The following is a 25,619-nucleotide window of genomic DNA, read 5'->3' on the forward strand; positions in this document are numbered from 1 at the left end:
CCTGTGGAGATAAAATTAAAAGATAATACAGTACTTCTGCTGCATTACAACTGTGATTTTGATTTCTACTCTTAGGTGATGTTATGTCATGCACAGCTGTATATGCAGCTGTTGCAGAGAGTTCAGTTTACCTGACTGGTGGTCTTCATTTCCATAACACCATGTCTCACTGTAGTGGGACAAACAGCAATTTTACAACTTTATCAGTTTTATGATGCAAGTCTTATCTTTCCAGTCTGTTTAAGTAACTACACTGGTTAACTTAAGAGATACATTTCAGGAGTAGATATTTCTGCTTTTAGGTGTTGTTTAAGGTTTAGCTACACAACATTAATAAACACTCACCACTACAGTGTTTATAGTTTATCCTTTTACAGATTAAAACTGCTTGAGCAGAAATGACAAGCACACACAATCCCAGAGCTGTTCCCAGGAAGATCACTACAGGATCCAGAGGACTAGCTTTGGTATAAAAATGAACAAAACTGTAAGCAGATGCACACGTATAAGATCACAAATGTTCATGCAGGAAGCTTTTTGTGCTGCTGACCTCACCATCACAATCATCAAGTGTCAACAACAATTAGTATAATAAAATCAGTAGTCTAGATTTTAATGTGTCAGCTACCAAACAATATACAAAATACTGTAATGTTTAGCACTATTTAGGTAATAATACTAGATAATCATCTCATTAATAGATTCATTAAAACATTAATATAACTTACACATATATACTGTCGTTCCATTTCCAAGAAGGATCTTGCCACAGGTGGTCACAGCGCAGTAGTAAGTGCCAGTATCAGAGAGGCTGAGGACACTCTTGGAGAGGTCATACACACAGCTGTGTGGAGAAGAGCTGATCTCACACTGATGGCTGCTGTTGTGATGAGTGTAAATGATTTCAGGATGGGATTCACCTGCAGCAGCTCTGAACCAGAACACTCGGAGTTCTGCTGTTCTCCTCTCAGAGAGGATGGTGCACTGCAGAGACACTGACTCTCCTAGGGAAACCCTGCCCAACACTGGACTTTGGACCACCGATATGGTTAATTCTGGATTGCCTTTTCGAAAAAACAGAGATTCTGTAAGGTCCCTTAGACACACATAATATACTAGCAATAGCCAGGTACAGTACAGTAAGAGCCATAAACCGATTTATAGTAAAGCATTCTAACAGAGCTCTCTGGAGGCATTAATTTATTTACTTGTTTTAAATGTTATTGAGCTTGTACTGTAGTCCAGACATAGATTTGACAAACAAGTCAAGTACAGTCAACTACAGAAAAGTTGCTATCCAACTGTTCAAAAGAGAATCCAACTCAACTTTAAATCAGTGTAAATAATACATAGGATGTATGATTATCTGGTAATCTTGCCATCTTTAAAGCACCTTATAAAGAAAGGACTTTAACCCTAATCCACGATGCCATAAAGGCTGCCAAAGAGCTCTGGTAGAGATTACTGCACTGCACAGACACTGCATTTTGTGCTAACAGCAATAAATAGTATTAATAAATGCAGTGTGCGATATCTTTAGTAATTATAGCAATCTGTCAAATAAATCCTGAAGAGGGATTTAAAAACAGCAAGAGTCATCTGACTTTAGATGAAAAAATTAGATGACTACCTGTCACAGCTAAAAAGGTTCCAGTGGAAAACTCAGTGGTTTTCATCAGAACTACACCACAGAAGTAAAGTCCTCCGTCGTCTTTAGCAGCATGTAGAATAGAGAAGGAAATGTTGGTCTTAGTCCTCTCTAGCTTCAAGTGTGACTTATTGTACTCAGATGAAATGATGACTTCCATGAATGGACTCTGTACCGCAATGTTGAGAATCTGCACCCCAGTCTGTTTGTACCAGACCATGGATTCTGCACTGTGCTTCTTTGCAAATGTGCAATGAAATGTAACAGTTTCACCCAGTTTAGCTGAGATAAATGATGGCTTCTGGTAAAGATCCACAGCTTGAGCAAAGTCTAGAAAAAGAGTTGACGTTAGACTGAACTAAACATCAAAAAAGCTTTTGTGAATTTTGTTAAACATGAAAATCTAGAATCAACCTACAATGAAAAGGTGAACGTCTAGTACATTAAAAGGGCAGTAAAAATTAGTTTAGAAGGGCAGTAAAACTTACTTATAAGGTTCCATAAAATAAAAATCCAGACTTGAGCCATTTAGATTTTTTACTTGGTCCTTTACCTTTGCTTTAAGTAAATCTCCAAATATTTGAAGCCTGCTGCCCTCAGAAAACACGTCCCATTGGCTGTCACAGGTCACATGCCATTGTGACATTTCCATGCTCTTTGGGCACCAGAGACCAGTGTTGAAAAGAGCTTAGATAGAGATATGCAGAATACGAGTTCTCTCACTTGAGGTTTTTTGTAAAAATGTACTCATCAGAATCCATTTGAGGAAGAATTTGTTTAAATTAAAAATGTTGAATTGTGTTTTTAAATTATAATGTGGGCTAGAGTCCAATGTTCCATTGAATATTGATCTGAATATATTGTTCTAGGGCAGTTGCCCAATCCTGACAAATCGAAAATTAACACAATAACAATTTCACCCCCACCATTTCAACAGTTTAGGGTGTGTCATGCTCTAACTTACATATTTTGTTGATTACCAGATGACTGTCTTTGGGGTCTGTCTTTTGAGGCCAAACAGGCAGCTAACGATGGGAAAAGCATACTGTAATATTATCAGAATTAGAATGTAATACTGTATATAGAAAATTATATATTAATTACAATAAAAACATCTTGAATCTTGTGAGCTTTCACTTGTGTCTCATTTTATAGGGTCAGTGTTCCACAGACCCAGAGGAGGGGGTCTGAAACCATTTCAGGTAAAAGCTTTAGCTGAACGCATTACATCAGCATTACTTCAATTAGCTCAGATAAACGTAAAAGTAGCTCATCAGAAAAATAACTTGAAAGGGAGGATAGAACGATCATCTCTCATGTGCTGAAGTACTGATGCAGCCCACGTTAATGCAGTGTAATGTTTTAGCCCAGATGGCACCCACCTGCATAAGAGCTGAATTTTTTTAAAATGCTGTTCTACTCTTTTTTTTGTGACGTGTTTGATCTAAAATAAAATATCACTACAAAATAAAAGGAATAACTCCGAACAGTAATCCACATGCTGTCCCCAACAGAACATGATGAAATTAAGATTACAAACACACACGCGCGCGCACACACACACACACACACACACACGCGCGCGCACACACACACACACACACACACACACACACACACACACACACACACACACATTTATTAACATGAATAATTAAAAATGTACATTCTTTTCCTTAAAAATATACTTCAGTATCAGTAAAAATATTAGGAATTGAAAATACTTAGGAAAGTACAAATTAAATGTTTAGCTTTCTAAGTCACTGTCACTGTGACGTGGGTGGCATAGAGGAATTGTGAGTCGAAGTTGCACTAAGAGGTTCTTTATTTTCCATTTTCAATAAAATAGCGATGACAAGTCTAGGTGTTGTCCAGGATCGGAGCAGTGTTACACCAGTAGACGAGCGTGGTCTTGACCACTAATGTGCAGCGCTGTCCCTCCGAACCTGTGGGTTTATAAATACTGCGCAGGGTTAATAAGATGCAGGTGTCTCCTGTCAGAACACAGCTGATTATGAGCGGGGGAGGCAAGTGATACGGTCCTGGTCTGACAGAGGCGTGTCCCCCCCGGTAGGGGACTGGACTACCGTGACAGTCACTTGCTAATTGTTCTATCTTGCTCGCTTTCTTGCTTATCTAGTAGCTAAGGCAGCTAACTGTAACTAAGGAAAATTGCTATAATAAAATCTTAACTACAGCTAACAGAATTATCTACTAAACCAGTAATATTTGATTAATTATCACTTAAATTCTTAAGTGCTGTATGGGCAAAAAGTAATTTCCTAAATTAAGTCATCCTTATTTATTTATAATAAATGCTTATTTCTTATATAAGTAATCCTTATTTATTTATAATAAATGCTTATTTCTTATATAAGTAATCCTTATTTAGTCAGCTTTTTACCAAGTGTTTCCAGAAATTGAGTGTACATAATGAGTGAGAAAACACATGGGAAATGTAAGTTAATGAAATCGGCGATGCTTCTTAACAGTGGAACTCGTCACTATTTGAGAGTACAAGCTGTTTTGAAGTTGTTCCTTCTCTCCATGTTTTCTTTTCTTATTGGTTTGCCTGTCACCAAACAGTAAGGCAACAAAGTTCAGCTCCAGGACATCCCTGTTCTGTGGACGATAGCAGGACGGCTGAACTGTAGGACCGTTATTGCACCTCAGTGTGACTCTGCAGCCACAAACCTGATGCTAAAACATCTACCAATGATGTAAAATATATTTGAGATAAATAATGGTACTTCATAGGCTGAATTTGTTGCCATGGTATCTTCTGGAAGTCTTACTGAAACTGAGAATATCTTTATTTATGTCACGGTACGGCCCCTCTCCCCTCAAGCGTGTGCATGCCTGTGCGTGTCTGTGCGTGTCCGTATTGCCACGCCCTCTTTAACAATGGCTAGAAGAGCATTAACATCAACAATGACCAACAGCTCTGCACACAATGACGAGGGTTTAAGTACACAAAAACACACAAGGTGCAGGTGTGTGCAGGCATGGTTACAATCAAAAACCCTCCCACTGCACGTGGCGGGCCAAACCACGTGATCCGTGAGAGGCGAGCATTCCGTGACACCCACATAATCATACATATGTAATTAACCCGGAACTGAATATTAAAATAGGAGTAGGAACATTACAATAATTAAAATGTCAAACATTTAGTTTACTTTTGGTATGATGTAAACAAACGAATAATAGATTTATTTTAAGTTTATAAAATAACTAAAGGCATAGATTTCATAAATATAATGAAATGATAAAACACTACCTGAAAATATATAATGGATTCAAATCCATACTCAGATCTATTGGTTTTCCATTGCTAAAAACAAAAGTGTTCACAAAATGTGTTCACATGTGATTCACATTTCTGGGCTCCTCTGCACTTCTACACATGATTTAATGTTGTTATGCCAACACAACAAAGACAAAATAATTATAAACATGAACAACGAAGCACATTTGGTTTGTATTTTGTATATTAAGGTACAGTAATAGGTGATAAGAAACAATGATATGGTTGATGACTTTAAAAATAGTAGTATAGAATTGGGACAGTTATGTCCATACACATACATCACAAGGCCCAGTAGTACACTTAGTTTAATACTTAATATTTACTACAATGATACAACAGAATAACTGGTCTTGCCTGTTCACATATGTCTATAATATCATGGTTGTAAACTTCCATGATACTTGTCTTGCTACCAAATCCTGATACTGCAGCAGCATATGTGATGATATTTGTGGAAAATCATTCAAGATCACATTCACATGTCTGTGATAAATGTTGCTTGCTAACATTTTCTAATATATTTAAACACTTACTCAGACTCAGTGTCATTCCATTTCCAAGAAGGATCTTGCCACAGATGGCCACAGTGCAGTAGTAAGTGCCAGTATCAAAGAGGCTGAGGACACTCTTGGAGAGGGCGTACACACAGTTGTGTGGAGAAGAGCTGATCTCACTCTGACGGCTGCTGTTGTGATGATATATTTAATTCTGCATGATCTAGCTGTGTCATGATATGCATGATCCAAGTCTGTTCCTGTGACTCAGATGTTGGACCAGCCTCCAAACCCACCACTGGATGCCACAGCCGTGCCTCCAGACCCCCCGGACCCGCTGATCACCACATCCGCACCCCCAGACCCACCACTGCTTATTGCCACAGCCGTGCCCCCAGACCCCCCTGACCCGCCGCCACTCACTGCCACAGCTGTGCCCCCAGACCTGCTAGTTCCTGTTCCTGGAGTGGAAGAAGCCACTTCACAAGTCCCTATACCTCGTGCCAGGCCTGTTCCCATGGTTGCTCCTGGAAGTTCTGTAGAGACACGGACTCTCCTGAGACAACCCTCCCCAGCACTGAACTTTGGACCACTGATATATTTAATTCTGCATGATCTAGTCAAAATATATTAAATGTTTATAATTCAATATTTATTGCCCTAATGAACATGGAAACATAAAATAAGCTGTTTCTTTTCTGCAAATCATATTTGCAAAAAGGGGTCTTGTGACGTAAACAGCACAGAGGAAGCGAGAGGCGAGGTAGAACATACTTGTTCTTTATTTTCCATAAGTTCTCTATAATTACACAACCTGGATTAGGTTATAGGTGATAGGCAGATCTAGTTTAGTGAAAAACCTGGCTCCTCTCAGCTGTTCCAATGCTGCTGGAACCAGGGGGAGGGTATATGGGTACTGCACCAACAGTTTGTTGAGGCCCCAATAGTCCATGCAGGTTCTTAGGCCCCCGTCCTTCTTCTTTACAAAGAAGACTCTGGCTGAGGCTGGAGAGGTAGAGGGATGATGTACCCTTGTTCCAGAGCCTCCGTGATGTACTGGTCCACCGCCTGTTCCTCCTCCTGGAAGAGGGGATAGAATCTGCACCTGGGGGGTTTTGCCCCCTCCTTGAGGGTTATAGCACAGTCTCAGTCCCAATGGGATGGAAGCTGTGCTGCCTTCAAGGGTCTAAATACCTGCGCCAAGTCCTTGCGCTCTTGGGGAATGGAGATTGGTCTATCGGCTCCTGGGCTCTATATCGAAGTTGCTCGTAGCAACATCGCCTTGTTCGCGAAGCACTTCAGGCTGCATAAGGGCGGCCACCGCAGGACTCGATTCTCCTTCTAAATCACCTGCAGGTTGTGAGTAGGTTGTGAGTCATCAGCCATGGCAGCCCTAATGTGATAGAGTGGGAGAGGGATGGAAGGAGTGAAAAGGTGATGCACTCTGAGTGTCCATCTTGGGTGATGAGGAGTACACAGGGAGTGACATGTGTGATGTAGCCAGAACCTACCGGGCCCACGTCCAGGGCTTGTACGCTTAGCAAAGAGGGTAAAGTGATTGCCTTAATCACCAACCTCTTAACGAAGCCCCAGTCCATGACATTACTCGCAGCCCCCGAGTCAGCTAGGGCAGATTCGGAAAGCAACCTAAACTTATATGACACCTCTCCCGGCAGTTTAAACATGGAGCGAGATGGGGAACAGCTCACCGTGTTGTTGCCTCTCCACTGATCTCCCCTCTTGGGCTGTACCCCTGCTTCATCCAGCTGCATGGGCCCCTCCGGGTTGTCGTTCAGCCTCGCATAGTGGGGAATTCCATTGTATACACTGACATTTTTCTTGGAGGAGGCGGTCGTACCTAATGGCGAGGTGAACCACCTCGTTCAATGTGCTAGCCTCCTGCTTGCAGGCTAGTTCAGGCTGTAGTTCTGCCCTTAACCCATGGACAAAAGTGGCAGTCTACATGGGTTTGTTCCACCACGTCCCCCCTGCCAGAGTCTGGAACTCCATAGTGTACTCTGCTGCTCTGCTGATCTTAATCCCTGTTTTAAACGTAGCAGCATTTGTCCACAGAGCCTCCCTTGGCATGGATGGTTAAACACCGCTCGCATCTTTCCCATGAAACCCACGTAATCATTCAGTAATGCCAAATTGTTAGTAACCAGATCCGCTTCCCAGACGTGAGCATTACCCGTGAGCCTGGAGATGATGTACGATGCTTTGGCACAATCGGATAACTACAGCTGATAACCGAAAAACAGTTTGCAATGCACTATGAACCCATCGCAGGTTTCTGGATCACCTCCATATGCCTCTGAGGAGGCAATTAAGCCTCTTACCCCTTCAGGTATAGAAGGGCTGGCAGGGGAGGTAGTTCATCCCTCAGGGCTCAAGGCCAGGCGGTTAACAAACTGGCTGAGGGTCTGCACCATCGATCGAACTTCCCCGATTTCCTGCTTTTGAAGTGGCACCATCTGAACAACCAGCAGGGGAGTCCAGTTAGGACTGCTCGCTTCACTTCCTGAAGGCTGCACATTTTGTGATGTAGGTGGCGAGAGGCGAGGTAGAACTTACTTGTTCTTTATTTTCCATAAGTTCTCTATAATCACACAAAACAATTCCAGGTTGAGTATCCTTGTGGGTAGCATTTGCACCAATGCGCACTGAAGGTCTCGTCCGCTAATGCGCAGTGCTGTCTTTCTGAACCTGCAGGAATATATAGTGTATAGAGTATATTATTACAAATGTTTAGAAATTCTCCCATAAGACAAACATCTAATAGTATTTTGAATCAAATTTATTTGCTTTATTACCTGATACAGTCAAAAATGTTCCAGTGTTAAATGTAATTTTGTTGGACAGAAGCATTCCATAGTAGTATGTTCCTTCATCATCTGTAGTAGCCTTTGGAATATGCAGAAAAATACTGCTCTTTGTCCTTGTCACAATTAGTCCCTCCCATCTTCCGGGTTCCATGTTTTCCCTGTTTTGTGTATTTTAGTTCCATGCCATAGTTTCATTTTATCCACGCCTTCTTTGATTGCTTACACCTGTCCCTCGTTTCCAACTTAAGTTCATATATTTAAACCCTGTCATATGCCCTGTGTTTTGGCTGTTCATGGTTAGGTTTATTATATATAAATGCTTGTATGTAAGTTTGTACTCCATGCCTTTGTGTTTCTTAGCCTTTGTTATAGCCTGTTTTCCCCTGTTAGCCTTCTTGTGTTTTTGTTGATCATGTATCCCCGTGCTCTCTGTGTTGTTAAAATGACCCTGGACTGCTACAATGACTCTGGTTGTGGATTTGCCCATAATAAATCTCCACACATGCATCCACCTCCTCACCACCCACGTTTACAGTCCTTTCCACTTTAAAGCCAAATTTGTTGAATACAGGGAAAACAATAGTGTCTATCCATGCTTCCTGCATTCCAATATCCTGAGGCATTTATCCTGGTGTTTGCTTGTACCAAACCATATCTAACCCCACTGTTTTTTTTTTGTTTTTTGGGGGGTTTTATCTGTAAATGTGCACTACAATGTGACAGATTCCCCAGGCTTAGCTGAGACATAGGGAGGCTGATAAAGTGTCAGAACCTCTGGCTGACCTAAAAATGAGGTTTGACCTGTCCTAGCTTAGCATACATGGCAAATCTCATATTAGATCTGTGTAGATCTAATAGTAACTCTAAAAGCTTCCAGCAACAACATATTGTTTTATTACAAAGAGGACTACAATTAAGTTCAGCTGTATTTATTTCTACACTGAAACGTTTTCCTGCCATACAAATATTGTAACTGTAATTATTAATGCATGTTTCCTTTACTCACTGTAATTGTTGCTGTCAGTTTGAGCATGCATTGTGTCTGGGATTAGATCTTGCACAGAGAGATCTGAGCTCCTCAGAGTTCCTGTCACTATTTTTAGGACTCATATTTCACAAAAATATCTCACTTTTGACCGACCACTTTTATCTCCATGCTACCTCTGAAACTTGAGCAAAACAAGTTTCACATAGCATAACATTACTGCTTTTAAATGCTTTTAAAGTGATAAGAGCAGACCAGAGCATTTGCACACATTTCCACAAAAAAATATACAAAATATGAAATTACAATGTATAAGATATACCTGATTGATTTTTCTCACTGTAGCAGTGCTTTGTTTCTCTGGAGGGAAAAACAAAAAAACAAACAAACATCCATCTGCTTTCACTATGTGTAGTGAATATATCTTTTACCTTATTGAATAAAACATTGCACATTGTTTTTTATTGACATATTTAAACATATGGCTCTTAAAATACATATAATTCTAAAATGTCAAATATCTTTTTTTTTTTCAAATGGAGAAGGCACATTCAGTTATTTTAACACTTACCACTCCTGGGTCGACAATTTCTCCATTTACAAATTAAAATGGCTTGAGCAAAGATCACAATTAAGCAAGCTCCCAAAGATGCTCCCAGCCAGATCACTGCAGGACCAACAGTCTTGGCTGTAGAAAAGGAATGATCACAAAACAGGATGAAATGTTACTATTCTTGTGGTAGTGTCAAGGTAAAAAGCTGAGATAGCTCAAACACATTAACCATAAATAATCTGCAAACACACAAATAGGCCACACGTGATCTTTAATCTGTTTGTAAATATCAAACCATTTGAATAAAATAGTCTTTGGTGTCACTGAACAACTCAGTGCTGCTAATAAACAGAATGATGGATTTAAGGACTTCAGTTTGCACAACACTGCATTAATGTTAGCCTTATATTTAATACTGTGACTGTATTTCATCACATGACCAATGAATATAGAATTTTAAGAATTTCATACAATACCAAAAGGTATTTAGATGCTTACTCAAATCTACTGTCGTCCCATTTCCAAGAAGGATCTTGCCACAGGTGGCCACAGCACAGTAGTAAGTGCCAGTATCAGAGAGGCTGAGGACACTCTTGGAGAGGTTGTACACACAGCTGTGTGGAGAAGAGCTGATCTCACACTGATGGCTGCTGTTGTGATGAGTGTAAATGATTTCAGGATGGGAGTCTCCTGCAGGAGCTCTGAACCAGAGCATTCGGAGTTCTGCTGTTCTCCTCTCAGAGAGGACGGTGCACTGCAGAGGCACTGACTCTCCTGGGGAAACCACACCCAGCACTAGACTTTGGACCACTGATACTTGATATTTATCATTTTTATTTAAATATCCTGTTAAGAATAAAATACATAGACAATAAGACACAGCTATATAATCTATACTATATAAACATTTAGATTTTCCTACCTTTGTAAACATCATAAGTCATAAAAAGTAAACTGTCTGTCTTACATGCAACAAACCCTAACATATTTCAACATTCTTTAACATATTTCATATAAGAAAATATACACTTGGGTCATAACATAATAATGCACAAAATGTGCAAGTTATTTGAAAATTATTTTGGTGTTAAAATGAAATAGGCCTTTAAGAAAAAAAAGGTTATAGTGGCCAAAAGGTATAACTTCTTAGCTTTCACTGATAACAATGCTCCCTTTCCAAACACAATCTCAAACCTTCTAATACCACAGTAATACATGGCTTCATCTGAAGGTTCAATGCTAGAAATATTCAAATGACAGTACCCTCTTCCATTCACAACAAGGAACTTTGGAGGTTTAAATTCACTGTAGTAAGAGGAAGCCTCTACTGATTTCTGAGTCATGGCCATTATACGAGGCTCCTGTCCTGTTTTTTGCTGGGACCAAACGATGGGATCGGTGTTGTCCTCTTCCAGCAGAAAGCACTGGAGAGTCACATTCTCTCCAAATGCAGCAGTGGTCACAGAGTTCAGCTGATTGACACCTTTTGCCCAAAGAATGAAACCTTGGTTCATGCCAAAGGTTACTCTATAAACCATGTGCAAAGGTACTTATTTGTGCAGATGAAAAAGACATGTATCTTAGGAATGCATGTGCCTTCGGCTGAATAGGGCCTAAAACATTACTGAACGTGTAAATATTGTTGAGAGAAAAACTTTGAAAAATCTAGCATAATTACTGCAAAAGCAGATGGTACTCACCTATTTCACTAGAAAGAACCGCAGTGAGACACATCAGGACCATTCTCCAGATGCCCAGGTCCTGTTGCATGGTGTGTTTGCTTGATAAACTGCCGAAAGGTCAAACAGCTTCATAAGTTGACGTAAATTATTTACATCACATACTTCCTGTGTTTTTCCTCCAATTAGAAACTGTAACAAAAATGCTGTACAGTCCCCTTAAAAACATTTTTTGTGTCATATGTTGTTTCAGTTCTTCAAGTTAAGTTGTTTATTATTTGACACATTCGTGGGATAAGAGCTCTTTGATAGTTTTGTATAATAATATTTATTAGTATTTCGGACAAATTTATTATACAGTGGCAAACTATCATTATTCCACTGAAAACAGAGCCTTTCTCAATACTTCCAGTAAAAAAAAAAAAAAAAAAAAAAAAAAAGAAAGAAAAAGATTCAGCTCATTTTTTCGACATCACAAAAATGGCTTTAACCTATCATGGTCCAATATGCTAATTAGAATGCAATGTAATGGGTAAAATACGCATAACATATTAATCACATGTCCCAGATCTTTAGGGATTACATAAAGTCCTATCCCCTAACTCTCCCCATTTATCTTCACTACCCATGAATGAAACTCACTTTGAAGCCCATCACATCACAAGCTTTCATCAATTAGACATTAGAAAGTATGAAACATTAACTGCCACCATAGTGACCTTCCTGGTGACCAACTGGTACTATATAGCATTACTGATACTATTAATCACTACTGATACTGCATGTTCAGTGTCACCAGTTCCACATTGTTTTACATGTAAGTTTTACTGTAATCATACAGCCAAAGAAACACCGCCAAATTAATACAGCTGAAAATCAAATCAGATCTGACTTGGTCTCTCTGGTGACTAAGGCCAGAGCAAACACCACTGGTACTGTTAATGCATGCTCAGTGTCTCTGGCTCCATCACTGCACTACTCACACTCAAACTCATTTACACTATACATACATTAAAACACACCAACAGTACCATACATGCATTAAGAAACACCACTGTTCACCTCCTGCAGCTAACACCACCTTTATAGTCCCTCTCTACACAGCTATAACCTACTGCACTCATTTATATTTCACCCCCAACTTCAACCACAGCAACCAGCTAGCACTTTTATCTACATATCTACCATCTATTTTCATCTGACAACTCCAACAGTACAGTTTTATCCAGTAGCCTCTTAAGCTAAACTCCAGCAGGGAAGTACTTGACTACAGACCTACTTGGCTTTATCGTTACTGGCATACTATGTGATCGCCAATCGTCATCAAATGCATATTTCATTAAATTCATATTTTGTGCTCAAATGGAATCATTAGTTCAATAAAATAAACTTCGCTCACCCTCTGAATACAACATCATGTCCTGCCTCGGAGCAGTAAATTGTTTATCTACAGCCAGTTTCCAGTCTCATACTTTATCCCAATACTGGCACTGCTAACTTGTAGCTACACACTAATCCTCTTTCTTTCTCTCACAAACCTGATAGAGCTTCTTCACACTTTTACTCCTGCATTTGAATAAGCAATTAAGTAACTGAATTTACTCAGTTGTTTTCTCTCTGTATTAGGTCTTTCTATTTCTGTCTGTTGTTAATACTTAACAGAGACTCAGTTCCTTTGCGTTATCTGCAGAATACCAAATCGTACCATACCATAGTCATAAATAACCATACCTTATTTATTCAACTTATTTTTAGCCTCATTTTCAGTCCATTCAAACAGTATTAGAATCAGAATCAGAGTTATTATGTTTTTCTTAATACTTTAATATTATTGAGTTTTCCAAACTATACCCATGCTCGAACAATTATGAGGTTCATTTAATGTGAGTAGCTGTCAGATTGTCAGGGGTATTAAGATGTGACAATGACTGTGGTCAGGATCTCTGTTTGCTAGCAGTAACATTAACTAGCCTTCAAACCAGATGACAAATATCATGCATAATGTTTAAATGTAAAGCCGAGTCTTATTGACAATGTTTTGTCATGTTTTGACGTGAGTCGCTCCTATTATTCTAATCACAGAGAATGACGATGTAAATCAAAACTAAAAAATAAATTAAAAGACTGAAAAACTATACCTGTCTACTTCAGAGTTAATGTCAGATGTAATTTTCAAATTTGTTTGTTTGTCTCTTTTCTTAAAACTTGTAATTCATTTTCATTATATTTAATTTGACTATTATACCTTAGTTTTAGTTATGTTTCAGTGACTGGAGATCAATTTTAATTTTATTGTAATTGTATTATCTTTCATTTGCATTCAACTAGTCACAGGGCAGAGACCCCACACACATGAGCACCAATCTCAGATCTCGATCATCCCACACCTACCAGTCCTTCCAATCACATCCTGGTTTACTTTCATCAGAATACTGATTATCACTTACACACACCTGTTTCCAAACCCCTCCCTCATACTTAAAGTCCTCCTCCACATGACACTTCAGGTTACCTGCTCATCCAGCCAAATACCTGAAGCAGGTCTGTGTGTTCTTGTTATTTTTGCTTGCTTTGTCTTGCTCTGAATTAAGCCAGCTCATTTGAATTTTGCTCATGCATTGTTTCTGTTTGCACAATGTCACAATTTTCATATTTAGTCATGTAGTCAGTTATTTTACCTCACTTTTCACAGAAGAAAGTTAAACAGTGGTTTTGTTAGAGTTTCCGTTTTCAAAAATGAGTTCATTATTGCGTGTTATGTTATCATTTAATAATCAACATATAAAAAATACTGATGATCAAAGACTTACTATCAAAATATTTGCTGAATAAATTTAAGACTGCCCTATCTGTGATGAATGTGAGCTAATTATGGCCTACTATCAGTAAAACACATTGCTAGCCATTTGCTGGCATTAATTAAATATTGAGAGTATTCTAGTACAATAAAAAAATTATACAAAAGCAGGTAGTACAGATAAGTGGACAACATCAACAGCTATCTATCTAAACATGCTAACTATCTAATCATCCTAACTATCTAACATTCTCATAAATCCATAATTGCACAGTTTTGGTGAACAGACGACTCCTCCTTGGAATTCAAGTCAGTCTAAGGTTCAAACAGGTACATATTTGTATTATTTTCCCTGTAGTGCCTCAATTTTTCAATAGTGTAGTATACTAGAACTAATAGCATGAAGAGGGTTTTGGCATTTTTGTGCAGTCGCGGAGACCTCTGAAGTTAGCACCACATTAGTGACATCACAATCTTACCTTGTCCAAATTATGCTGACCAGGTCATACAGAGTTAACCTAATCAGTGGTAGATTTGTTTAGAATTTATTGTTTGTGGAGTTTTTATGTGGTAGGTGTTCAGAAGGCAAAAGGAATACAACCACCACATATTCCAGTAGGTCTGAGCTCACTTTTTCGGTTCATCAGCATTTTATTACATCATTATTAGAACCGTGCACTATTAGTCGACGTGAGGCTTGTTTTGGATTGATGCTGGAATTACACACTGAGCTGCTCTCATGATTCCTTCATCCATGTGAGAGCTGAGATGTGACCTGAATGGGAGGCAGGGTGGTGTTTTACCAGATCAGTTGTTGAGACTGGGAGAGTCACTGCTAAACTGAGACTGATGGCTAAGAGACTCTTTGTATCATTTTCTTCTCTTTTTCACTCCTCCACTGCCCCCTCCTCCCTCTCTCTCTCTCTCTCTCTCTCTCTCTCTCTCTCTCTTTCTCTCTCTCTCTCTCTCTCTCTCTCTCTCTCTCTCTCTCTCACTAGGGGGAACAATAAAATTATAAAAAATTATACTTGTGCATGAATGTTCCTTACATTTGATCTAAATGCAATTAGTCAATGGAAATATATAAATATTAAATATATAAAAAGTAATATCTGTATAAATAGCATAAATTATATAATTTCTGCATGTATTATATTTATGAATATATTGATTTTTTTTGTTATATCACAGTCCAAATAGTGTTTGGTAATGTATGTCTTTTCAGTAAATAGTGTTGGTGTTGGTGTTGGTGTGTGTGTGGGGGGGGTGGGGGGTGGGTGTGTGTGAGCATTCTTGATTTTACTTTATTTCTAAATATCAGTCATTGAGAACATCTGGTTTTCAAAATGTTGAAAGGCTTTTAAAAGCTTTCAAATGTAATTTTTTTTCATTCTCCATCTGATTTTAATTATGTTAATGTTGTGTGTGGATTTTATTGTATCTTGTGTGCTACACTACAGTTTTACTACAACTTCATATTTATTTAAAGTACACTGCAGGTTCTTCATGGAATATTCTGCATTTCTACATACTTATATACACATATGTATGCATTATTTATATATATATATATATATATATATATATATATATATAAACGGGGTTGGCTTTGGGCTTGCGTGTGTGTGTATATGAAACCCAGGCTTTGATGTGCTAGTGGTCACCCCAGGTTTGTGTGCTGACATGTTAAGGCTGTAGTTGGTGGTTTCACAGCTCTGTGCTGGTCTCTATTCTTTGCTCCCTCACCCACCCTCTATACCAAACAGTTTCTCTGCTTCAACTCAGTAGGCCACTTTGAACACCCCACACGACTTTCTCAGAACAACGACCCATGTTTCCCTCGTCAAAGTTTCCACAGGATGCACAGAGCTATTCTTAAAATGGTCATTTGTTTCAGAAACATTTCAAATGCTAAGCAAATCTATAATAAACAAAGTGAAAGTAGTTTTGCTTTGACCTTCACAGTAACTTGGATGTTTGGGTATTTTGATCGGCTAGGTTTCTGATAATTCAACAGATATCTTTTACTTCCATTTAGGTTTTTGCAATCTTATTTTCATATATTCATTCTTATGCATTTAACGCTTGGCTGAAAGAGAACATCTAGCATGCAGAAACCCAATTAGGTTAAACGTTTAACGTATTTGCTAGAATATAATTAAGTATCAAAAGTAAAACTTTAATTCCTCATGTTTGAATGGGAGTTTATTTCAGGGACACATGATTCAATGTGGGCAATTTATTTCAATCCAACCTATTTCTAATTTCAAATTACTATACTTAGATTTACATATGGGAGAATGAAATTGATTAAATAGAATTAAATAGATCTCTTTTAAGTGTAACAGGCTAACAAAAGAAGTGCCTGAACACCTAAAAATATTACAGCAGGGCATTGGTAGATAACTTGTTCTCTTCACCACCATTTTTTCGTGTGTGTGTCTGCGCATGTATGTTTGTTAAGGTACATTACTGAATATCCCACTGCCGATGGGTAACGGATAATTATATACACAGTTTGGAACTAGAATTGTGCAATATAATTGACTACTGAAACATGACCTTTTGTGACGGAACGAGGCTGAAGCAGGATGTGGGGATGAGGCACGTTGAGACAAATGCATTGTTAACACAGAACACCTACACTTAGCACACATGCTAAAGTATATCATACACCGACAAACATACGACAATACAAGAGAGATTTATATACACACTTGACGATTACACACAACAAGGATCAGGTGGGCGACAGGAGAGGGTGTGGCACTACAGACTAACGAACACACGCACAGAGATGTTTGAGGAGAAGGAAGGGGCTGTATCATGACACCTTTAGACTACATAAGTCATGTCAATTTTCAATTTTGGGATGAATTAGCAAACATTAGAGACTCAAAAAACAGACAGACAGAACTGCCAACAAGGTTTCCAACAGCAGACAGATAGACCAGAGTGTTTATTGTATTGACTACAAATGATTGCCACACACACAACAAGTGTCTCGCTCACTAGAAAGGCCATATGTGCCTTCATCCAGAACTCAGTTGAATGCTGGAGTTCAACTCTAGAAGCCAACTTATGAACACTCGCCAGATTCCCATAAAGTGTGATATATGCCAAGATGATGAACTGCTGTTCTGCATAGAAGTATAAATGGGGCTACATTATAACATGAATGGTGATCTTCTTAAAAACAGAAGCGTCACCATCACCCGTTCCGCTCAGTGCTCAGAGTCTCATGGCCTCATTCCTGTTTACTAGACCAGCGACACTCAAGCTGCAGGGTGAATAATACAGAGGAAAGCAGTGAATATAGCTGACAAATGCACACACACACACACACACACACACACACACATACACAGACACACACAGTTGGTATATTGGTGCGATAAATATAAACATGAAACAACAGATTTATTCAGATATAAAAACCAAAGAACCATAAGAATGGTTTTCTAGTAATGATTATGCAATACAAAAAAAATCAAAGATAATTGAAGTATATTAAATAATGAATATTATAGAATATTATGTTATATAGTGCAACAAAAACATTTACTAACCTTTTACATGTATGGCATTTAGCAGACACTCTTATCCAGAGCGACTAACAAACGTGCTTTGTCATTTACTCATAGAATACATCCTAGTACTATATAGTAGGTTATAGTCCAATATACTAATATACCAACACTGTAGAAATACAGGGATCAATGTTAATGCCTAGAAGTACCACATACATATAAACTCTATAACAGACAACAATAAGTGCAATACACAATACATTACAATGAGTACTACCGTTCCAGTTACTCATAGGAACAGGATTAGCAGTCATTTAAATATTCCACAAATAGTCTTCAGGCTGTGTTTCAGGACTGCAAAGAGACTCTGCTGTTGGGACAGCCAGTGGAAATTCCTTCCACCACCTGAGAGCCAGGACAGACCATGTATTAAGATATTTTATCTAAGGACATGTCTTGCTTTAACGTCCTCATGACTGACCCTGTGCATTGTGGATTAGTTAGTTATGGATTTGTTTTATATATGTGATAACAAGTGCACTGGTGTAAGTCTATGCAAAACACCTTCAGTCCAGACTAGGCAGATAAGGAGAGATCATTGTTGATAGACTTTACTCACACAGAGCTACTCCAGTTCATCAATAGCTTCTGTTAAGTGTACTCTCAACTCATCAAAGGTGATGCATAGTATGTTAGTATCTAAGTGTTAGTTACACTAAAGGTATTTATGTAGTTTAATTAATGAAGCCCAATAGTTTAATGCATAAAGTTTTTATGTATTTATTTTTATTTGCATAATATTATTTCAATATCATGTTTCAATCATTTTTGGTCTATTAGTTTTTACATTTATCGGCTGTTTCATGCTTATCAAATCAATATGTGCACTGTGTGTATGTGTGTGTGTGTGTCTGTGTATGTGTGTGTGTGTGTGTGTGTGTGTGTGTGTGTTTGTGTGTGTGTGTGTGTGTGTGTGTGTGTGTGTGTGTGTGTGTGTGTGTGTGTGTATTTAACAGTTATATTTGCTGCTGCTTTCCTCTGCATTGTTGACCCTGCAGCTTGAGTGTCTGGTAAACAGGAAAGTGGCAGCGAGATCTTGTCACTTTTGCAGTGAACAAAAACCACACCGATTGTTCCACTCTGATCTTCTTCTGTTGATAATTTCCATACTGTCATTCTACCTTTGGTGAATGTTTCTCACCAGATATCGCTGTACTCATGACACATCACTGTACTCATGTTAATAATATAACACCCCCCACTTTTTAAGAAACCTTTTTTTTAAATACATAAACTATATAATCTATTTGCTGCTTGTCTCTCTCCATCAGTGGTGCATTTCTAGCCACTGCTGTACTCTGGATGTTTGTGGATGTTGGACCACACTCATCTCAGCTGTGATGCTGACATGCGCAAAACTGCAGCACTAATGCTCCTGACACTAGAAAGAAACTTTTAAGAAACTAACCAATGATGACTTGCACAGAGGATGATTGACATTCTGCTGTTGGCACCAAATCAAATGGTCATTCTTTGAACATACATATGCATTGTGTATGCGTGCGTATGTGTGTTTTAAACTTTTAATGGATTCATTCATACTGCTAAAATACAGTTTTGTTTATTATTTACTATTTAGAGATTTGTCTCCATATATCTCTGTGTTCTGCTCCGGTAGGGAATAGATCAACACCTCAGCCTCCCTCAGCTAGGCTTTGCTCTACTAATACATGTAGAAGACTCTCAAATACATTTTGAAAGCATCTTTCTTAGCACAACCTGTATATTATCAGAGTGGTTAAAGCTTCCTACTCTGAAACTCCAGAGCCTGTTCTGGGTTCAAAAAGATGCTTTTCTGCTGCATAGTTCATATTTTTATTCAAGGTCATATTTTACTCACATTCTAATGCTTTTGAAATGATTAGTTGCTTTAGTGCAGACAGTTAGTGCTGCTTTTAAATGTTTCTGTTGGGTTTGGTCATGTGCATGACAGCTAAGAGCAAAGAAAAAAAGAAGCAAAATCATGTGTCCACGACATGTGTCCAGGGTGTAAGGCCTCACCCTGCGTGTGTCTGTGGAACAGATGCTGAACAAAACTCGGCCTGAACTTCCTGAAAGTGTTGACAGTTTTAAGGTCAAAGCTTGTTTATAGCAGTAGCCATATCATTTATGAAACTGTTAATCAAGAAGTGCTTATCAGTTGAAGTACATGGATCTTAGATCCCACCTTGTGGTCATGAACAGTACTGCATTTGCTATTCTTACATGCAGTTGTTATGCAAGTCTTTTTATGAGTGATCTGAAGAGATGTCATTCACTACACTCTGTGTGTTATACTGAGGTCTGGTACAATTTGGGTTAAAAAATATATATATATATATATTTTTATATAATAAGCTGAATAATGAAAGTGGTGAAGAATGTAGCTCCTTGACCTATTATGACATTAGTCTGAATGCCTCTCTCAGTCTTCTTGGATCTCATAATTACATCTGGGGGAAAAAGGGAATCCTAGAGTAAGTTAGTACTTGAAATAACAAGTATTTGTACACCCATGGCTACGGTGATGGACAGGAGAAGAACCATATGGGGATGCACAGAGCCCTTTTCTGTTTGCTGTTTCCTGCTTTCACTGAGTTTAGCAGCTCTCTATTTCAAACTAGACTAAAAATGCTCCCACATGCCTGTTTAACACACCTTCTGATGGTATTGGCTAATATTTGCATTTTTTTATATGTATCTGCATGTGTGTGTTTAGAGCTTCTTAACTCACTTAAGTCACAGAAGAATAAAGAATAAAGAGAAAAAAGGAGAAGGAGAATAAAACTGAGTGAAATGGAACTAAAACTAAAAGTATAACCAGCATCTACTCTGCAATGCAGCTCACGGTCTTCTCAACCCTGTAGAGTAACAGCTCTGTTTCAGCACCATGGACAGAGACACATCAACACTATGATGCATCTACAAAGTCAAATGTTATAGAAATTTCAACAAAAGTCCTTGCAGACACTGAAATATTTCCACTCAGCCTGCACAAGCTCTATTTTACACATGCTGCTTGAAAACTGTTCTTTGTGAGTTAAAAGGAAGAATGAAGTATAGAGTTAATTCTGCTTGCCTGTGGTCTGTGCTTATCAACCATAAACAAGGGTCTAATATTACAGAGTTCAAATGTAATTCAAAGGTGGAATTGCTGCATGTTCACTGCGTGGAAGACTCCAGCATCCTCAGTATCCACTCTTGGGATTCACATCTGAAGGCTGGAGTCACGGTGCCAGCTGGTGGTTAGGAGTTAAGATGGAAGATCTGATGATGAGAATTCACAGAGGGATTGTTGATGTGTCTTCTATAGTACGGTAACATCACCAAGGTCACAGATTGATGAGTAACAGGGAACAAATAATAAATTGGTTAAATAAATAAATGGGTGATACTGGCATGGAATCTGGCAGCCTAGCCGTCTGCTGAGGTGTGGTTTGTCGCACCATCAGTACAGTACTGAGCAGTAACAGAAGGAGATACGAGGAAAGTAAAAATAACAAATGTCTTCTGTCTACTTCTTTCTTTTTTCTCCACTTTTTGTATTTGAATTTTCTTTTTCTACTTTCTGCATTTAACAGAGAAGGAAGGGAGAAAAAAATCCTCCCAATTAAAAACAATAAGAAAAGGAAGCTTCAAAAAGAAACCACTCATGAGGTTTAAACTTTATAAGATACTGTTTTGACTTATGCAACACTAACACCAATATGTTATAACATATGTTATGTCTGCTGGAGACACCAAGACTTAACAAAAGTAGCCCTTTTATAAACACGCAATCACCTGCAGGCGATCACGCTGATGACTGATTTCCAGTGCGTTGTCTTCCTCTGGTGGCGAGAAGGTGATCATACACCCAGTCAAGAATACCTCTCATGTCTTATTGTCTAATATATTAAGTGATTGAACAGTCTTCCAAAAGATCAGAAAACTGCTCTATGTTGCTAAGATACATAGAAACAGCAAAGAGAACATGAACACTGGTACAAACATTATTGTAAAATGTATTCCAAATGTCTTTTCTGGCCAGCCAGTCACCCACAATTCTGTGCTTTGATTTGCATAGTTGTTTGCAAGCTAACACTAACCACCACATACCACTGAGAAATATGTGTCTGTCTCTTTCTGACAGACACAGTATCTTAGAGGATTGTAAAGTAAGATCCTGCTTGTTTGCTGCACAGAGACAACCTCAATAAAGTTTATGCTTAATTAGTATGATTATGATAACCCTTACATTCATGATGCATTCACAATGTTATAGCGGTTCTTTTATAATGTATATTATGTGTGCTGGGGACATTTTTGCAATCAAAATTTAATCTTTAAATATTTGAAATATTACCAAGGACCCTCCCAAACACATCTTCATAAGATGTCTGTGGACACCCTGCAGACCTTTGTCCTTCATGTCTGAAATATTGATCTTCACCAGTTCTGTATTTTCATGAGATATTTTGATTTAACTATCCTAACTGGCAGACCCCACTCCTGGTAGCAGAATGTGTAAAGCAGTAAACGTAGCCAACACAAAATGAGAAATTAAAATTCTGCACTAAATCAGTCTAATCTGGATTCGATCTTAGCTCAATGCTATGTATATGGGAAAGTACAACAAAAAGGAACAGAATTTTAAATGAAATATAAAAAAAACAGCAGTAGCTATTACTGTATGTGACTGCAAACACTATGTACTATTCGCTCACCTGGTAGAAAGTTCTCCTAGAGCTGTTACTGCTTTACTGTAAGTATTTAGACATAGAATTCTCATGAAATAACATTTCTGAATGTTCCATTTTTGAACATTTTACATTATAACTGTCACTCTCAATACAATTCATCAGCACTCTGACCTAGACCTAAAACATGAGTAATATGTATCCATAGGTGCTTATGTGGATCTACTGTTGAAAATGTCAAGGTAAATCTTAATGTTCAAGAGAATAAACACAATTTGTCATCTGCTGCAGCAAAACGGCATCTTAGCCTCCCCTTCAATGTTCTATATGATAGGCACATGTATTTTATGAAGGAATTGCCTTATGCAGAAAAATCTAGTTTAACCATGTAAAGGACACTAAGATAAATTAAGAGTGTAGAGTGTTGGTTAAAACTTTGTTATATATGTGTAATATTTAGCAGGATATTAAGGGTTATACACATCGGTCTACTTTTGTACAACACTGTCTTCATTATGCATGTCTGTTGCATGCTGTAGATATTCACTACCACCATGGTGTGCTGGTCATTAGCATGGGTCTGGCACTGGCTGTGTCTGTAGTCTGGAATCTCACTGTTTGCTCCAGCAGCAGGACAAGGAAGTGCTGCAAATGTGAGTTAATTCAGGTCAACAAACCTGTCAGTGATTTATCACTTGGTAGAATATCTGACATCTGTTTCCCTTTTTCATGACTTTCAAGGCAAAACAACCCAGTCAGACAACATCAAAGAGGGAGAGAGACCACGAGGCCAGGTATGCTACTGTATGCTTGTTTCACTGTACCTGGATCAGTTTTCATTTAACCAAATTCACCCAGTTGAGTTGCACTTTTTTCTTTGCTACCTACTGGGCTGCAACACAACTTCCCTTGTTTGTGTGAAAAGGATCCTGGTACTAAAGAGGTCTGTTATGCTGCATTACAGGTCTCTGAGGACAAGATGCAGAAAACAGGGCATCAACAAAATGAGTACACCCATGTGAGATTCTGGCCTGTTTGAGTGCAGGCCAGTTATATCACAAAACAGGCAAACTCATTTGGTTCACTGATAAATCAGTCATTCTCAACTACACCATCATTCACAAAATCAAAGTTCTCAGATGGAGACACCTGTAATTCATCCTACAAAATCAGGCCCTGTTCAGACACACCACACTCTCCCGTCTGCTCTGTGAGAGAGAAAACATTGTCTGTCTGTACATGGCTCAGTTCAACAACAAACACAGACATATGTCCAGATAATTTGTGTTTACACTTGATGTATATGTGGATAATCCCTGTCTCTATTGTCATGCATGCCCAAGTGTACTTAGGTTGTACGACACAAGTGCCAACACAAGCCAACCCCTGACCCTTATGTTTCTATTCTGATAATAACATGGCCAAGTTTTCAGAGTAAAGGTTAAGGGCCTGTGAATTTGTAAATATTATTATTAATCTAAATTAACTTTATTTGAATAACTTGTGTGTCATTTTCTAAATTAATGAATATTATATGAACACACACACAAACACATGTATGAATGTGGGCATAAGGTAAGTTAGCAAATATTAATTAATTTAAAATAATAATTTATTAATGTAAATAGCCTTGGAGAGTTAGAGATCAAAATAGATTTTTATGAGAAAGGCTGTTCCTTTATAAAACACTTGTGGCTGTTATAGAAGAGAAAGCTTCTATGATGATCACTTTATTTAAAGCAAAGAGGCACAAAGATACTTGCTTGACTTGGCTGTTTTTGGGGTTCCTGACCCTTTTCCACTACTGGTAGGCTCTATTGGGTGGAACTCTCCATGTACAAAATTGCTCAGAAGGTTTCGTTTTATTATTATTATTATTCAGTTTTCTTTCTTTCTACAGCTCAGATTGCTAATGGTAGTGTTAGAGTGGAGTGGACCTTTTTATAGCCAGTAGCAGAGTCACTCAAAAACCAAACCATGCCAGATGGTATGTGATTGGCTAATGCTGTAACACAGTGGGGTTCACTATTTTATGGAACACTATTGAAAATATGACAACAGCCAGACTATCTTAAAAAGGTTTTATTGTGTATGTTGTCTCATATTTAATTTTAAAGTAAAAAACAAAACAACAAGAATAATATTCTGGGATTATGAACTATGGAAGTCTATGTTAGGATTATGAATTGTAGAAGTCTTTGTAAGATCTGTTTTGCTGGTCCCATCTGTAACTCCACAACATCTTTGTGGAATTTTGTTTTAGAATCTGTAAACTAGCGGCAGCTGTAAAGGAATTATCAGAAGTATCTGAAAGGACTAATCAGTGGTTGTGGATGAGGAGAGCAGGTTAGTTGGGGAAATAAATAAACGTGGAATGGCTGAGGCCTTACAGTGTTTAGAGCAACATTTTCCCAAAACTTAGCAGATACAATTGCTGTTTCAGAAACATATGTTGTGTAAAGTATTAAAAATCATATAAATAAATCAATCAGATCTACATTAATAACAGGGATGAGGAATTAAATATTACTAATTCAATATAAACAAAAATGATAAATTGAGTTCTTGAGGGAAAGAGGAAGGTGTCACGGTATGGCCCCTCCCCCCGAACGTCTCTTTGTGTGGGTGTGTGTTCGTCAATGTGGCCACGCCCTCCCAGTGTCTCACACCTGCTCCTCATTGTGTCATTAGTATACGTGTATAAATGGTTATCGTTTATATGTCTGTATTGTTTGAACCCAATAGTCTGCGTGATATGTCGAATGTGTTATATGTGCAAATAAAACGTGTATTCTTGTTTATGCGGCTCGTCTCCGTATCCTGCTGAACCACCTGGTCACAGAACCACCGACCGACGTAGGATGCCTGGGAGAGGAAGTAAACAAAGGAAGGGTAGGAAAGGACAGAAACGCCCTCCCACAGCCCTCGCAGGGAAGCCCTCCATATTCCTGGGAACACTCCTGACTCCCACAGCAGGGGAGATTGCCACTGGGGGAGTTGGGGGGTGCCCTGGGTGTGGTCCAGGTACGGACCTGATGGGGTCATACAGACTCACGTCGGCCTAACGGGACTGGTACAAT

At 38.5% G+C, this 25,619-nt stretch overlaps 2 protein-coding genes across 2 annotated transcripts; both read right to left on the reverse strand.

Annotated features, from left to right (window-relative positions):
- Positions 1-228: 228 nt before the first annotated feature.
- On the reverse strand, positions 229-2,166 carry LOC118242304. Its single transcript, XM_035532416.1, has 4 exons — positions 2,137-2,166; positions 1,631-1,978; positions 729-1,064; positions 229-462 (listed from the first exon to the last, which is right to left on the reverse strand). Exons 2-4 carry the CDS (start codon positions 1,866-1,868, stop codon positions 317-319), a joined length of 720 nt encoding a protein of 239 aa, XP_035388309.1. The 5' UTR covers positions 1,869-1,978; positions 2,137-2,166; the 3' UTR covers positions 229-316.
- A 5,661-nt stretch (positions 2,167-7,827) lies between these two features.
- On the reverse strand, positions 7,828-11,597 carry LOC118242256. Its single transcript, XM_035531976.1, has 5 exons — positions 11,516-11,597; positions 10,965-11,298; positions 10,314-10,648; positions 9,834-9,950; positions 7,828-7,973 (listed from the first exon to the last, which is right to left on the reverse strand). Exons 1-5 carry the CDS (start codon positions 11,583-11,585, stop codon positions 7,828-7,830), a joined length of 1,002 nt encoding a protein of 333 aa, XP_035387869.1. The 5' UTR covers positions 11,586-11,597.
- Positions 11,598-25,619: the final 14,022 nt, after the last annotated feature.

The sequence above is a fragment of the Electrophorus electricus genome, chromosome 12 (genome assembly GCF_013358815.1).
Source record: "Electrophorus electricus isolate fEleEle1 chromosome 12, fEleEle1.pri, whole genome shotgun sequence".
Classification (NCBI taxonomy): Eukaryota; Metazoa; Chordata; class Actinopteri; order Gymnotiformes; family Gymnotidae; genus Electrophorus; species Electrophorus electricus.